Source organism: Mytilus trossulus, chromosome 4 (genome assembly GCF_036588685.1).
Source record: "Mytilus trossulus isolate FHL-02 chromosome 4, PNRI_Mtr1.1.1.hap1, whole genome shotgun sequence".
Lineage (NCBI taxonomy): Eukaryota > Metazoa > Mollusca > Bivalvia > Mytilida > Mytilidae > Mytilus > Mytilus trossulus.
This window is the reverse complement of record NC_086376.1, coordinates 57,093,820-57,112,481: the sequence shown is the minus strand read 5'-3', so window position 1 is coordinate 57,112,481 and position 18,662 is coordinate 57,093,820. Positions and strand designations below refer to the sequence as shown.

Genomic DNA, 18,662 nt, shown 5'->3' with positions numbered 1-18,662 from the left:
TCACTGTATTTAATTGTACAGTTTTCCCTTTTACTGTTTATAAAAGTAAAATAACAAATTACCGAACTCCGAGAAAAATTCTAATCGGAAAATCCCGTAGCAAATAGAAAAATCAAAAAATCAACACATCATACGAATGGATAACAACTGTCATATTCCTGACTTGGTACATTCTTCTGTAGAAAATGTTGGATTAAACCTGGTTTTATAGCTAACTAAACCTTTCACTTATGACAGTCGCATAAAATTCTATCATATTGATAACGATGAGTAAACAAAACAAACAGACATAATAAGTAAACATGTCAAAAAAGAGGTAGTGTTAGAAAACAAAAAGTATATAAAAAGCATATTATTGCGAACCAAATGAAAGTTGACCATAGAGTCGTCTGCTATTGACCAAGGTATTTAAACTTTTGCAAGTTTACCTGTCCCATTGAATCAATACAATAGCTATTGTTCTCTGTGTAGTTTATTCACTTTGACATTTAAATTTCTTCTAGGAGAAATCTACCACTCATTGATTAATTTGCCTGACCATAAAAATATCTTCTTTGTTGATTGAAATGCATGTATAAACTCACATAAACTGCATGTGATACAGTATTTATTCAATATCAATAATATATTTTCAATCTGTTCAATATAAAACTGATTTAATTATAAAGTTTATTTCTGATTTTTTTGAACTACTGCATGCATTTATGTTTCAAAGAATTTGCGGTTTTTTTTGTGGTTGTTCAGTTATGAAGAATACATTTATGAAGACCTTTATTAAAACATTATCATTTCAAGTTTTTATTTGTGAACAGACGAAAAAAAAGCTAATTGTAATAGGTAAAATGTTGAAATTTGAACAGAAATCAACTTATAATTTTTAATTAAATCAGTGTTTATATCAAACAAATTAAAAATGTGCTATTGATTGAATAAATACAACATCACATGCAGTTTTATAGTTACTTATTTGTACATGTATTTCCATCATTGACAGTTCAAATTTTTGTTCAGGTAAATTAATCAGTGAGTGATAGATTTCCCTTGCAAGAAATTTAAAGGTCCCATTTAATAAACTAAAACAGAAAACAATAGCTATTGTATTTGTTAGATGGGACAATAGAACTTACAAAAGTTTAAATGGACAGGTAACTTGCAGGTGAATCTGTGGAAAACTATGATAGGGTTCGCAATAACATAAACGAAAAACAAGAAAACAAAAATTTATCATAGCACACTAACATAATGACGGGTAGTACATGTACTGAGCCACGTCAAATGGATATAACAAAAAATAGAAAACAAATAAAAGAATAATATAAGACATTATTAAAATGATAAACAACGTCAATATCCAGATTCTATACTTTTTTTTCAAAACCATCGTGTTTCATTTGTGAAGAATATTTATCAACAAGGTCTTTGTATCTTCCTATGAACTTTTAAGAAAAAGGACAAGACGTTTGTGACATACTGACTGGTTCATCAACTTTCTGCACGGACACTGGTGAGGGTTTACAAAGTCTAAGTAGTAGCTACAGAGAGGGATTGATAATATCAAAATTAAAATCGTCTGGTTTGTCATAAATTATGATACTGAGATGACCGCTTATGTCAAATTCAAGGTATAAGTATACATATGAAGCAGAGGAAGTCGTGTCTGCTGTTTCTTTAATTTCTAGTTCTGGAGGATATATTAATGGAACCCAATCAGAAAAGTTTGGATTGTTTTTGGAAAGAACATCATCAATATATCTGAATGTGAAGGACCTGGCTTCTTTGATATTTTTGTTTTGACAAGTGTCGGAAGTAACTCCGACTCATATGAAAATAAGAATAGGTCGGCAAGGAGAGGCGAACAGTTCATTATCATAGGAATGCCGACAATTTGTTGAAAAGTATATCTCTAAATTCAACAAATATGTAAAGATATACAGTTGTATAGCCAAAAAGGTTCAGAATGTTGACACTTTCCCGTGTCAGCAGCAAGTAAGATAGCAGATAGTGGAACTACATGTATTAATATTAAATACGTGTAATCATATGTGAAATGAATTAACATTACAAAGTAAATGTTCACACTGTAGTCATAGACATTAGGTTATCGGCAGTGTAATGAAACAACATTACACAGTGTTTTAATTGCAACACTTTCTGTATCAAACTAACAAAAGTTTTCAATAAAGTATGTATAATTCAAAAAATAATAATAATTGCAACACTACAGATAGTAATACACATTAGTATAATCTTAGGCAAAACAAATCAACATTTCAAAAACGTGTTCACAGTATAGACGATCAGGTGATCATAGTTAATAGGTACAACACATACACCCCAGTTTACTGAAACCTGTGAATTGAGTTTAAGCTTTTAATATTGCCATTTGATAAGGGACTTTCCGTTTTTGGTTTTCCATCATTTTTGGTTTTTTACTTTTTGAAACAGGGATGTCCACGTGTTTCACTGTTAATTAATGTTTTAACAAATGAGCATACCGATGTACTTAAAAATATTTAAAAATTGGTGTTGACATTGGGGAGGAAATCATGTTTTTGTTTCTTCTTGATTTCTTTTAATTACCACATACTGACATTGAGTAACCTATAATGGATATGACAGTTGTTTTCCATTCTCTTGATGTGTTTGAGCTTTTTATATTGCCATTTGATTAGGGATTTCCGATTTGAATCTTCCTTGGAGTTCATTTTCGTTGCTATTTTACTTTTTCGATGAGTTATATTATTGGTTATTGTCAATAAAATGACTACCAATGCATGTAAGAGTAACGTTTTCTATGCCATACCGACCTTACGTATTTGAACGATGAATTTCTGGATTTAAACATAACTGAAAACACTTACAGCTGCTAGGTCAACAACCAAAGCATCAACTCTGGTTAAGGATAAAGCTATTGGAAGAATTTCATATGACGTCACTCTATAAAAACAACTTTGATTCATTTGTATTAAGTCCTGTTGTCAAAAATAGCTTTGTAAGTTGGGGCTGCACTCATTTTCATTTATAAGGGTGATTGCGCCGAAAGCATGTATATTTTTCATTGGTGTAAGTAAATACACACCCATCTCAGTTGCCATGGGAGACATGGGATGAGTTTCAATTACCATACACATTGGGCAGTTATTTCATACACTTGCAAAGATTAATAGGCATGGTGACAGATCGAATTCACAGGAAACTATTTATATGGGCAGATGAAATCACTCTGAAACATAAAATGTTTGATATAAGGAGTATGTTGTTGGTATATATCGTATTGGCAGTTTCGAAAATTGTAGATTGTTGATTTAGTTCGGCAAAAGTATAAAAAAACTATGTAAAGACAACCCGTCAATTTAGGGCAATAACTCCAGAAACTATTATTTAAAACAAAACCTCCTAGAAGGAATGTAGGTGGTTCTTCATAGTCCTTTTGACTTTATAAGATTTTCCTTGATGATTTTCAAGATAATACAAAACTGTTTACATTTACACTCATGTAGATTTGTTTCAAAGGTTACAGATAAGATTAATTTTTAAGTGATGGTATACGCTAACCAAATAACTGGTTTTTTTTAATTTTTGTTGATGTGTTTGTTTGTTTAAAATGTTATTGTTTTTGGTGGTAACTTTCTTCTCTCTGATCTTTTTGTCCAATTTTTTGTTTACAAGGAAATGATTTTTTTTTAAATTCCTTTCTTTTACTTTATCTGTATTCACCGTTATTGTCTCGTGAGACTAACGCTGATGTAAAAAAAAACACAAACTCTTCTTTGCTCAATCTTCACTTTTTTTGTCGTAAGGCTTTTTATTTTTAACTGCATTTCTTTCGACTAATGGTTTAAGATTTGCACGTTATAAAAAAGATAAGATAGAATGATATTTCAATATAAACAGTTTAAGGTGGTACCTAACACCTGAACTAAAATTAATTTGGCTCGTTTAATTTTCTTTAAATTTTGACAAAGTATTTACTTTGACCCTTTGACAAAAATATCAAAAAAATCAAAAAAATTGAACCAACTTTTTAATCAGAAAAATTACACTGGTTACATAGCAGTTTGACAAACACTTATTTTGATCATTGAGAAGCTTTATGTTCCCTTAAGAACACAACGTCATTCAAACGTTCTTCTGATTTTACAGAGTTATCTCCCTGTAGTGTTAGGTACCACCTTAATCTTATGACAATTTGAAAAATAAACAGGAAAATAATGCATTATATATCTAATCTAATGTCAATTCTATCAGGGCAAATTTACTGTATATGCATGAGTGAAATATACATATTTGTGGTGTCGGATGTGGTAGGAGTTACTTTTCTATACCAGAAGACGCTTAATATATTTTAATATACCGAAGGCTCACGGTTGTCTTTTCCCAAACTGTTTTACTAGATTAGTATAGAATTCGTGTTATTTTCAGTTTTTGAGCCTCCCGCCAACTTAACTTTTGATGTCTATCTAGTTCAGTTGTCGATGTTTTGTGACGTTATTGTGATGTATATATTTTTTACTTCATTTACTGGCAGTTCTTTCAAGACAGCTAGATTCAAGGCCACAGTGACTAGTTGTGAAGTCCGCTTTTCAAGTCGATGATAACTGATAGATCTCAATGACATAATCTTATATAAATTATATAATCCTCATTGGAGTGCATTCTTCAATCACATAAAATAGGATAAATGAATATTATTATATAATATTAAAATAATGAACTGAGCGAAGCTTTATGAATCATTTTGTATCTTTTGTAAAACTTCTTTATAATGGTCCCGTTCCACCTCTGCTTTCATTCTCGCTGTTCTTTCTTTCTCTAATTCTTCTTTCATGTCCTTCCGTACACATATATTCACGGCTGAAACAAACAAAAAACAGAGGTTTAATTGACACATATCAAAATAAAGTACATCTAAAAAAGAAAATATACAATCTATTTTTAAACAAGTAATGAGTTTTGTGATTTATCTCAATCAGTTGATATGTTGTCGTGCATTAGACATTCACATTTACATGTCATCATATTTTACGACAAAACGAGATGGTTTCAGCTTCTCAATTGTAAACTTTCAATTTCTATATAGCAACATTCCATCAGCGCCTGCATACTGAGTACCAGTAATCATCTCAAGTTGGTACGACATTCCAAAACTTGTATTTCCTGATATTATTTTCTTGATATAGAGTGTTGCTGCTCACAAGGAAGCTATTAAACCAAAAGTTCCAAATGGAGAAGTTAAAATCATCCCTTCGTAAGCTTTACGGACGCCCATCACGAGTTGGTAGACCATTTTGGAATATCCGTTGATATCTGATATGTCCCTAATGTCGTAACTTCAAACCTTCCCCTTTTCCCGAATGTGACCTATCGAATCATACGTATTACCGGATTTGTATACGTACAAACATGAGCAACACGATGTGTGTTATCGCTTACTTATCCAGGGCACCCGATATCATTCCCTCAATGTTTGGTTGGGTTCTTGTTGCTCTATGTTGTACTCCGTGTATTTATTGTCTGTTGTCCTTTTTCTTTTTAAGCCATGGCGTTGTCAGGTTATTATTGGCGAATGCGTTTGAATGTCCCTCTGGTATCTTTCGTCTCTCTTTTACAGTTGTTAAACAAAATCTTATAAACAAAAAAATGTTCAATATAAACAAATATTGTAGTTAGCTCTATCAAATATTGTCTTCAGGAAAACAAAATCAAAAGACCCAAAGCTCAAAAGCAACTCTTTATGTCATTCTTAATACAAAAAGAAAAAAAATATATTCGTTTGTTAATAGAGGATATTTGCCACATATTTTTATTTGTCAAGAGAGCATATTTATCACAGATGTGTTTGTTAAGAGAGCATTTTACCACATATTTTGTTAACAGAATATCTTTTCCACATATTTGTTTTTTAACAGATAAAATTGAGAATGGAAATGGGGAATGTGTCAAAGAGACAACAACCCGACCAAATAAAAAACAACAACAGAAGGTCACCAACAGGTCTTCAATGTAGCGAGAAATTCCCGCACCCGGAGGCGTCCTTCAGCTGGCCCCTAAACAGATATATACTAGTCCAGTGATAATGAACGCCATACTAATTTCCAAATTGTACACAAGAAACTAAAATTAAAATAATACAAGACTAACAAAGGCCAGAGGCTCCTGACTTGGGACAGGCGCCAAAATTCTGCTGGGTTAAACATGTTTGTGAGATCTCAACCCTCCCCCTATACCTCTAACCAATGTAGAAAAGTAAACGCATAACAATACGCACATTAAAATTCAGTTCAAGAGAAGTCCGAGTCTGATGTCAGAAGAGCATTTTTACCACATATTTTGTTAACAGAGCATATTTACCCTTGATTTGCATGTTAAGAGAATATATTTACCAAATATTTAATCCGTTCAAATTTACCACACATATCTTTTTAACAGAGCTTAATTACCACACATTTAAGTGGTTTTTTAAGAGATCTGTTCATCACATACATGTATGTATTTGTTCATTGAGCGAGCATATTTACCACATATCAATTTAAAAAATCTCCATAGTCGCAGAAGGATCATAAGGATTACCACATCTCTAACTGCTCTACTGACTGGTGCAAACGTTAGAGCCAGATCTAATATAAATGACAGTAATACTATAACGGCATCAAAAACCTAAATAGAAATGACAATACTGAATTATAACATCTCTAACGGTGTTCTGACTGGTGCAAACGTTAGAGCCAGATCTAATATAAATGACAGTAATACTATAACGGCATCAAAAACCTAAATAGAAATGACAATACTGAATTATTACATCTCTAACTGCTCTACTGACTGGTGCAAACGTTAGAGCCAGATCTAATATAAATGACAGTAATACTATAACGGCATCAAAAACCTAAATAGAAATGACAATACTGAATTATTACATCTCTAACTGCTCTACTGACTGGTGCAAACATTAGAGCCAGATCTAATATAAATGACAGTAATACTATAACGGCATCAAAAACCTAAATAGAAATGACAATACTGAATTATTACATCTCTAACTGCTCTACTGACTGGTGCAAACGTTAGAGCCAGATCTAATATAAATGACAGTAATACTATAACGGCATCAAAAACCTAAATAGAAATGACAATACTGAATTATTACATCTCTAACAGCTCTACTGACTGGTGCAAACGTTAGAGCCAGATCTAATATAAATGACAGTAATACTATAACGGCATCAAAAACCTAAATACAAATGACAATACTGAATTATAACATCTCTAACGGTGTTCTGATTGGTGCAAAGTTGAAACGTTAGAGCCAGATCTAATATAAATGACAGGAATACTATAACGGCATCAAAAACCTAAATAGAAATGACAATACTGAATTATAACATCTCTAACTGCTCTACTGACTGGTGCAAACGTTAGAGCCAGATCTAATATAAATGACAGTAATACTATAACGGCATCAAAAACCTAAATAGAAATGACAATACTGAATTATTACATCTCTAACTGCTCTACTGACTGGTGCAAACGTTAGAGCCAGATCTAATATAAATGACAGTAATACTATAACGGCATCAAAAACCTAAATAGAAATGACAATACTGAATTATTACATCTCTAACTGCTCTACTGACTGGTGCAAACGTTAGAGCCAGATCTAATATAAATGACAGTAATACTATAACGGCATCAAAAACCTAAATAGAAATGACAATACTGAATTATTACATCTCTAACTGCTCTACTGACTGGTGCAAACGTTAGAGCCAGATCTAATATAAATGACAGTAATACTATAACGGCATCAAAAACCTAAATAGAAATGACAATACTGAATTATTACATCTGTAACAGCTCTACTGACTGGTGCAAACGTTAGAGCCAGATCTAATATAAATGACAGTAATACTATAACGGCATCAAAAACCTAAAAACAAATGACAATACTGAATTATAACATCTCTAACGATGTTCTGATTGGTGCAAAGTTGAAACGTTAGAGCCAGATCTAATATAAATGACAGGAATACTATAACGGCATCAAAAACCTAAATAGAAATGACAATACTGAATTATAACATCTCTAACTGCTCTACTGACTGGTGCAAACGTTAGAGCCAGATCTAATATAAATGACAGTAAAACTATAACGGCATCAAAAACCTAAATAGAAATGACAATACTGAATTATTACATCTCTAACTGCTCTACTGACTGGTGCAAACGTTAGAGCCAGATCTAATATAAATGACAGTAATACTATAACGGCATCAAAAACCTAAATAGAAATGACAATACTGAATTATTACATCTCTAACTGCTCTACTGACTGGTGCAAACGTTAGAGCCAGATCTAATATAAATGACAGTAATACTATAACGGCATCAAAAACCTAAATAGAAATGACAATACTGAATTATAACATCTCTAACGGAGTTCTGATTGGTGCAAAGTTGAAACGTTAGAGCCAGATCTAATATAAATGACAGTAATGCAATCACGGCATCAAACCCTAAATTATAAATGACAATACTGAATTATTACGTCTCTAACGGTGTTCTGATTGGTGCAAAGTTGAAACGTTAGGGCCAGATCTAATATAAATGACAGTAATGCAATCACGGCATCAAACCCTAAATTATAAATGACAATACTGAATTATTACATCTCTAACGTTGTTACTGATTTGTGCAAACGTTAAAGCCATACCTAATATATATGACAGTAACACTATCACGGCATCAAATACCTAAATAGAACTGACAATACTGAATTTTTACATGATTTTACATTTTTAACGGTGTTACTGATTGGTGCAACATTAGGACAATGATCCAATAGAGAAAAAAGAATATTATAAAACACAAAACACAAATAACAAAGTTGCCTAAAATAAGGTAGAGTTATTTTTTCGGGGAAAAGGCTAACATTAACAAAGAAAACAAACAAAGTTGCAAGAAGAAAACAATCCAATTGTTGTTGATGTGAACTTATCATTACTATATACATAATAAAACAGTTTTAGTTCAGTAACTTCCGAATACTCTTAGATCTATGAATTGTTTCTTTAGTCTTCAAGTTAGTTGTTTTGTTGTGCTTCGTGCATATTTGATCAGTCAACAAATTTCATGTTGTTTTTTATAGTTCGGACAGACGGCGCGCGCGGTGTGATGCTACACCACTGTCCATGTTGGCAAGGGTGCTCACAAACATGTAAAGCCCAGTCACATTGTGCACGTACCTGTCCAAGTCATGTGCCTGTAGTTCGGTGGTTGTCGTTGTCCGCTACATTCTGCATATGACTGTTCCAAGTCAGGAGCTTGTAATTCAATGGTTGTCATTGTCGTTGGTTATTATTTGATATATTTGTTTTTCATAAATCTGGTTGTTGTTCTAGCTCGTTTGAACTGTTTCAAAAAATGCCATGTTAGGACCAAATGATAATATTTAGAGCGCTTCTGTTTTTGCAGAATTTAGTTTTTGTTTTTTTGAAGCATAAGTTTTAGACTAGATATTGTTTTTGCCTATTATAGTACTTTCAACTTACGCTGAGTTTATCTTTAAAAAATTCCGCTCCATCAACAATAATTCTTAAAGCAATCTGAAAGTTAGAAAAAAAAATCACAAAAATACTGTACTACGAGGAAAATTCAAAACGGAGAGTCCCTAATCCAATGGCAAAATCAAAAGCTCAATGTAGAAAATGGTGGATTGGGTCTGGTTTAATAGCGCTAAACTTCTCATTTGTACGACAATCGCATCAAATTCCATTATATTGAAAATGATGCGTGAACAAAAAAAACAGACGCAATAGGTAAAAATGTCACAAATAGGGGTACAACAGTAACACGAACCCTACAAAAGACTGGGGGTAATTTCTGTAAGGGTAAGCAAATCCTACTCCACATGTGGCACCCGTCGTGTTGCTCATGTTATTACAAAGACGGTAAATAGAAGAAAAAAAATATACCAAAACGGCTGGAAATAGTGGTCAAGTGATCTAGATTTAACGCTTGATGCAAAAAAAAAAAGAAGAACCATGGAAAATACAAATCAGCATTTACAGAAATAAACGGGTAGTGGCCATTTAGCAAATCACTTTCTTGATTTGGGACATCCACAATATAAATGGTATATTCAAATAGTGACTGGTTTTATTTAAGGGTTCACAAAATGAAATATTAATTACCTCAATTGCGAAGAGACAGATCAAGGAAAACCCAAAGTAATGAAGTCCATTTTCCACGTTTTTATGGTTTTTGTCTTTGGCTTCTTCGGTTTCTCCTGATACTATATAAAATAACAATAGATAATAAGCATGATATTTTTCAAGCATTTGAAATTTTTTATATCGACCACTTTCAAGTAAGACTCTGAAAGAAAAAAATCTAAACCTATAATAACGTGTGGAATATCAAGGCGACGGTTTTTTTAATGTAAATTTTAAGAATTTTTTAAAAGTAAAATAACAAAAAAATATCGAATTCCAATGAAACTTTAAAACGCAAAGTTCCTTAACCCCTTCCCATTCACACCGGTACAGCTTACCGGTGAAGCTAATTTCAGATGTTTTTGGGGCATTTAGACTTGTTCCATCGCCATTTGCTGACGTACAGATGTGGTTAAGGGCTCAAATTTATCCTCAGATAACCAGCAATGCGATTTAATGTGCAGCAAACCTCTATCATTATTAGTTAATAAACAAGTCGCCTCTTATTGATGTGTAATTCTTCTGTAAAAAAACATTTATTTTCTTCGAATTTTGAGGAATATTCTCAAAAAGAAGGGCAAAGAAAACTGCTCTTTTAAGAGGATTTATGACTTTTCTCAATAACTGTGCAGTGAGTTTTTGAAGAATAGTATTAAACTAATAGTTCTAATTTGTACACTAGTTGCAAATGTAATTTTTAGAGTAGAAGCGCATTCACAAACTTGAAATGCGCTAAAAATCCGAAGTCATTTTTTAGAGATATTATGAGAAAAGAGACAAAAACCACTTAAATATTCTATTTTTTTTTTGGCAAAGTTGAAATAGATGTAACAAAACATTGTTTCGTGAGTGTTGCGGTATGATAAAGTTGAAAACACTTTTGTTTGAATAAAGGAACATGTATATTTCAATGAAAAAATGACATTTTAAAGAGTGGATTCCTCCTAGATTTGCGTAAAAATCATGCATTTGACAACAAAAAATTATCATCTGAACGCATAATTCCAAAATGAAAACAAACTGGGTGAGAATCTTTATATCATTTTTTTTTTATTTCTTCCGTAGTAGTAGACTTAAGTACTTAAATTTCAATAAATTTAATACAATGCCGGTGGCGCAGGGGTATGATGATCTATCCAAAGGCTCTAAGATTGAGGGGTCAAATCTCACTGCCGGAGTTGGAAAAATAATTTCCTATTTTAAATGTATCTTAACTTTGCTTTACTTACAATTTCAAAAAGAAAACCTACGAAATTTTTTCAAAGAATGTTTGTGCCAAATTGCCTCCCCCCTTTTACACCCTTGGCTCCATCGGGCTCGGTCATGGGTGTCCCAGATCAAGCTGGCATTGGTAATTCAATGAATTTTCACTTGTAAAAACAAAGTTTAAGTTGCTGATTGATTGAACACGAATTAGACCAATAACAAGGGTCCAAGTTTGAAATCGGACAAAAATGGGGTCTAAAATCAGTTATTTTGAATGTTACAGACATCTATATTTCTAGGCCTATAGCACAGTATGCATCTATTTATTCCACTATGATTACTTTTATGGCTTCAACAGACTCGAGGCATTGTGTTTCCACCAAACCTGACCCTATAATATTAGCCCACCAATTAATATGTCTCTGCATGACTTTTTGCCCAAGGATTTCGTATTTTTTTTTCACTTTTTCGCCAAGTCACGTGACTTTTGGAAATAAACCACGTGACCAAAAAATGACCGGAATTATCTTCAAACTTCATTTTCTGAAATATTTTTACTAATTATCTTTCATTTGAGCCCAACATGACATGTGTATGACCATTGATGCAAATGCAATATTCATTTAAACTTCGATAATGTCTTTTCGATAAGTAAAGGTTTAAAATGCCCTAATGGGAAGGGGTTAGTTAATAAATGGCACAATCAATAGCACAAACACATTAAACGAATGGAAAACAACTGTTGTATTTATGAGTTGGTATCTACAGTCATTTCATAAATATGTAGAAAATGTTAGATTTGTCACGTATTCTGCAATATTATTTCCACTGGACTAAATATTACAGTATATGTTCCTAACGGGAAAAAAATAGAAAAGAATATTTGTTCCAACAGGAACAGTTATTATGACATTGTTTATAACAAAGTTTGTAGTGGAACGTCTGTTTGGCAGAACAAATATACGCTGACAGATTAAATCTGGTGTTATGGCTTGCTTAACCTCTCACTTGTAATGTATGACAGTTGCATAAAATTCCATTTTGACATTCACAAACCTTTATCATTTTGTCGCATGTATCAAACAAATTGTACACATGTTAATACTCAGTCTGATGCGAATTTCAACCGATCTTCAAATGGTTTCTTTAATAAATCAAGATTAACGGACTTTTCTCCTATGTAACTCTGTGTAGATCGAAGGACCGTCGGCGATAAACCGAATGATGTTCTTGTATTGAATAGGGAATGTGAGTTGGTGTTAATAAGTCATCGGGTTTATTACATATGGGATGACATATGATGAAATATGTCTATTTTCTAAATTTGTATTGTGGGTTACAATCGTCTTGTCGACACAAATGTAATAGCTTCCCATCGTATTTCATTGATATTTTATTTTACTTACCTGGTATAACATTCAAATCAACAAGTAACAACATCAGTATTATGAGAGCATCTAATACTATCAAAACAACAACAAAAGCATGGAACAATTTGTTGTGAAGAATCGAGCCAATCTTGTCTTTCCAGCTGGAAATAGAAAAAAACCAGACTTTCTACATATAAATAAGATGTGGCATGAGTGCCAATGAGACAACTCTCCATCCAAGTCACAATGTATAAATAAGTTATAAATTATTGGTCAAAGTAAGGCCTTCAAAATTGAGCCTTGACTCACAGAACAGCAAGCTATAAAGGGCCCACGAAATGACCAGTGTTTAAAACTCAAACAGGAAAAACAACGGTCTAATCTTTATAGCATAAAAGAAACGAGAAGCACGTATGAACCATACCAACAAACGACAACCACTGAACAACAGGCTGCTGACTTGGGACAAGTGCATACAAATGCCGTGCCGTTAAAATATGCGCAAACCTTCGCCCTAACAAGAGACAGTAATGTAACATTACAGCATAAAAATACACACTATGAAATATCAATAGAAATAGCTAATCTCGATTAAAAAGACATTAAAGCAAAAACAAGTAAACATACACATGTCCATTCTAATTTGTGTTTCCTTATTTACCTTTTTAATGAAAAATTCCGAAAAGGGAACAAAAATCCAGAAAAGGTTTATATACATCGCCATCCATCGGTTGTCGTCTTCATATTGTTCAATATCTTTCAGTGTTTCAGTGGTATGAACAAAAAGATCTACCCTTTCATCACTAATGATACATTCGGGAGCAAATCAACGATTCGGCTATTAAGCTCACAACAACTAGTTGTTAGATGTGATTGAAAGACGAAGTCCTTATTATTTTCACGATACTTTTGATAATCATATACATAATCTTGGCAGGAAATCGTATGCTTCAAAACTTTGCCGCGCATGTCAATAGAGTGAATGTGCCATTACAACTGGTGTAAAAAAAAAAGTAAATTCTCCAGTATAAATTTTTCTTCAATTGACTTACTGTTATGACAACTTCCTCATGTATACATTTTGAATAAATACGAATGAACAAGATATTGAATATCCATATTACCAATGGTACGTGCATAATCTATTCAAAAGTGTATCTTTGACATCTTGACAGCTCTAAATTAAATACATCATCGGCATGATTATGCTAGATTTAGTAATACTATATATAAAAATATTAATTTTCGCGAACCATTTAGGTCACGGAAATTCCAAAATATGGCATCAGTAAGGAGAGTTGTACAATCAGTGTGAAAAATTAAACACAGAACCCCATCCGATTCATCTTTAGCTAAAAGTATTCATCATTTTCTATTCCATTTTTCTATAGTTTCGATTAAAATGTGCCAAAATCTGAGTTAAAATAGGTCGAATGCCCAAAATAAACATTCCCTGATTGGTTGAAGTACTGTGGCGTCGATGTAAAGCATAGCAAGCCTCGATGTAAAGCACACTCTTCACAGGAATAAGGAGAGTTAAATACAATTAATGTGAGTACACAGACCCTCGATCCAATTTATATATTGCTGAAAGTAATCAAGTGTTCATCGTTTTCTGTTTTGATTCTGCTAACAAAATTCCATTTTTTCTATAATTTCGATTTAAATATGTGAAACCCCGCAATAAAAATAGATGGCCTCAATGATGTAAAGGCAACAGTTTAGGAAATAGAGGACAAAAGGGTTCAAAATTAAACTTTGTTTGATTTCATAAAAAAATGAACTATTGAAGTTCCTTAATGAAATGCTGAATCGAACCGTGTATTTAGAATATTGATATATTTTTTTTTAAATTGGTCTACATCATTAAGGTCTAAAGGGTTCAAAACTGAACTTTATTAGATTCCTTCAAAAATTTTAGTCTTGCATGTATATAATTATGTGTACATATTACTGATTCAGAGGCAATTTAGGTACATAGATACTGACAAGTCTTAGATAACATTTTATAGTTTTGCATGTTTGTTCATCAGTTGACTAAAATTAGGTGGAGGTGTGTTCTTATTTCCAACAGAGGGGCACTCAACCTATATCAGTTTGTGCATGAAGCAAATTGATAGTTGCTGTATACTGAATAATTATACCACAAGAAAGTTTTAACCTGTGCATATGTACTTATTATACGATAAAAAAAAAATCATGTCTTTTTCAGGACTTCTGGTCTAACCATGTAGTATGGCATGTTATTGAGATATGGTTTTGGTCGATGGATTTTCATGAAGGATCTGTAGTACAAAGTATATCACTGGATTTAGCTCTTTGTCTAAGTGTATTATTAAAGTGCTTTGCTTTGAGCTCGGTTCATTGTTATGCAATTCATTCTTTGTGAAATAAAGATTTGACAGACAACTCTCATGTACAAGGATTTGTGAAAGAAGTATCACCTCTATGTACAATGTAAGTAATAGGGAGATAAAAGCATTCTATTTCTATTTGAATCAAACATTATATGTCCATTGACCAAATAAAAAAAAAAAAAAAAAAAATCCTGACAATGCTACTCCCGCTACTAGCAATATGATGCAATCTTATTAAAATAAGTTCTCATCACTTGCTCCTCGATTTTTTATATGTCGCCGTGTGAGATATAAAAAATCGAGGAGCAAGTGATGAGAACTTATTTTAATGAGAATGAATATGATGCTACATTGTAGGTTGTTTTAATACATCTGTACTGCCTACTAATGACTCAGTCCTGAGTGTATATGGTCCTTCAGTTATGTTTAAAAAAATAATTATAAGGCCTACATGTATCTGGCCTAATCGATTTCTAAAACTATATTTCATTGTACATGTTCAACATTTTTCATTCATTTGTTTATTTCTTAATTTGTGTGAATTAACATTGTTACAGTAAATGTTAATTACTACACTTTCATACCACAACAAATACTGTATTGGTACATGTATCACTTATATTTGTATCCATATAACAAACAAAAAATGAAAAGAGAATAATTTTTCATAAACTTTTGAATACTATTTCTTTTTAGATATTTAGACATATTAAGACTAATAAAGTAGCTGTTGGTAATATCCACTTCACATGCTTGAAATTCTATCAGATTACTTTTGGAGCAGTTATGAGTCTTTGAAGCATGCATGCTTACTAAGGTTCTTTTGGTGAAATCATTGTCATATGTTGGTCAAAATTTGTCTTTGCTTCGACCAGATTTGGAGGAGATATTATCAAAGAATTGATACAGCACAAAGGTTTACTTCCTAGATCATCTAGCCCCAAGCATCATGTCAGACATTGTCATTACTAAAAACCAATAAATGTATTCTAATCTGAAACATTTGAACATTTTTTTTTACTAATGATACTGATGATCCAACACTAAATAATATAAATAGAACCATACAAATAGTAAGCAAATACATATAAAAAAGATTTGGTATGATTTCCAATGAGACAATTCTCCACAAGAGACCAAAATGACACAGAAAATTAACAACTACAGTTTACCATATGGCCATGCATCAACAATGATCAAAGCCAATACCCCATTGTCAGCTATAAAAGGCCCCGAAATGACAATGTAAAACAATTCAAACAAGAAAACTAACGGCCTTATTTATGTACAAAAAATAAATGAAAAGCGATTATGTAACACACAAACGACAACCACTGAATTACAGGCTCCTTATATCATGTTATCAAATCTATATATCATCTCCCATTTAGAAAAAAAACACATGAAAAAATGAACCTGTTATGTGTTGCTCTCCTAGCTACAAATTGTATCCAAAATCAAAGATGTGGAACATATTCTATCATAATCATTTGGTTACTAATGCAATTAGTGTCTATTCCATGCCTGTCTTGAAAATAAAAAAAACTAAATATTAAATAAACAATACTCCTAATGCTCAGGTTGGTTGTCGTCGTGCAACACATTTAATAACACCAGTTAGGAAAACATAGAACTCCCTTTTGTCATAAGACACTGTCAAACATCCAAACATACTATCCACACTCATCTGTGTCCACACTTGTACCATTATAAAAAAAAAAAACATACGAGAATAACATAGCCTGTATTTCTGTAACAACTGGTTTTAGAATAGATGTGTTTATTTTAAGTTATAGATTGCCTTAGTCGTATTTGGCACAACTGTTTTGAATTATGTGTCCTCAATGCGCTTGTTAGGCTTTCTTACTATTTTGACCTGTGCGTCACTGACGGGTCTTATAATGTAGACGAAACGCGCGTCTGGCGTATCAAATCATAAGCCTGGTACCTTTAGTAACTATCTATTACGATGCAAAGACCCTATGAGTTACTCAATGTTAATTCAAAAAATGCCATATTTAATGACCTGACAACAGAGTCGTAACTTTGTCTCTTGAAAGAGTCTGTTTAAAGGTTTTGTTAGTTTTTGAGGTTAACGATGACCCGTTTGTGCCTTGCATAGAATATTACCATAAAAGATGGATTGTGAAATACCTAAAGGTTTAAGATGTCTGCATGTTGATTTATATTTACGAGATGTCGTTGTAACGATGATAACATTTAGTAAATGTTTTGACAAGTTTGTGATATCGAAAGCCCTGGTGTATTATATATCAATAATCAAGAGATTCTTCTTTAAAATCAAATACGTTTTTACATACACGAATGAATTGAACAAGTTGAGATATACAAATACAATAATTATATGGTACCAACGGAACGTAAAGTCAGCATCTAAAAATGAATGATGAACCAAATGGACAATTAATAATAGGATATGCAAAATAATATGTTTTATCTTTAATTTCAGTATTAAGCTTCCCGTTAAAGATATAGATATCAAGATCTAGGAAAGGGTAGTGTTCATTGTTAGTATTAGATTTAGTTTAGGTCGGTCAAACAGGATAAGTCGCTTTAGTGTACATACTGAGGTAATTTATGAGAGCCAATACTAGTATTTTAAAAAAATCATATCTAAAAATGTTATTATTTGTTTGTATCATAATGGCAATTGTTGTTCAATCTCTCAAATTTGGACAGTTATTGTTTGAAGCAAGATTAAAATTTTACTTTTCTTTTTTGTTTCACATTTTGTACAGTTTGTTCTGTGCATTGTACATACCAGTACTGTAAAGCTTTTGCCGAGTAAACTCTTGTAGAACAGTCTGAGTAGGCGCATGTCATGTCAATATTAGTAATAATGGTGGTTTTTTTTTATAGGGGCAATTGTTTGTTGGGGGCAGATCTTTTGTAATACAGTTTTTTAAGTCCCATCCTTTGCTAGACTTTGGCGATTGAGAGCTTTATAGATGACATTCATTTAACACCTGTCCATTGTTTTTAAAGAATACATATACTGACTTATCCATGACTTTCAGATGTTTGTTTTGTTTGGGTTGCTACCTCTTTTGATTATACCCAACATCTCGTTTTATTCATATGTGTTATATATTTGAAAGCTTATTAAACGAAAAGAACTGTTTTTAAAACTGCAATTTACCAGTTGAAAATGTATCATTCTTACCTTTTATGAGAAACGTCTTCGTTGTATTCCATATTCACAACATTTGTCTTTGTTATGGGGAAGAAATATTTATGACTACATCATGCATAGGTATAACTTAACAGTGATAAGGGTGATTTATTTCAGGCCAAATTTAAACATAACTTAGATTGGGTATTTTGAGGTATAGTTTTTGTGCATAAAATTTATCTTTAAACCCCAAAGTTATCTATCTACATTATTTCAAAGGATCTTGCTTTCATGTATCGGTATATATCTGTTTTCCTTTAAATGGACCCGCTTTCTTTATTTTAAATTGTATATTTAGATGCATCCATTTTTCTCGTTTGATTTG

General features: G+C 32.2%; 1 protein-coding gene across 1 annotated transcript; it reads right to left on the bottom strand.

Annotated features, from left to right (window-relative positions):
• Positions 1-4,179: 4,179 nt before the first annotated feature.
• On the bottom strand, positions 4,180-18,425 carry LOC134716689 (voltage-gated hydrogen channel 1-like). Its single transcript, XM_063579695.1, has 10 exons — positions 18,329-18,425; positions 12,824-12,948; positions 10,191-10,291; positions 9,549-9,602; positions 8,310-8,393; positions 7,844-7,927; positions 7,499-7,582; positions 7,033-7,116; positions 6,519-6,657; positions 4,180-4,854 (listed from the first exon to the last, which is right to left on the bottom strand). The coding sequence occupies exons 1-10, from the start codon at positions 18,358-18,360 to the stop codon at positions 4,727-4,729; spliced, it is 915 nt and encodes a 304-aa protein (XP_063435765.1). The 5' UTR covers positions 18,361-18,425; the 3' UTR covers positions 4,180-4,726.
• Positions 18,426-18,662: the final 237 nt, after the last annotated feature.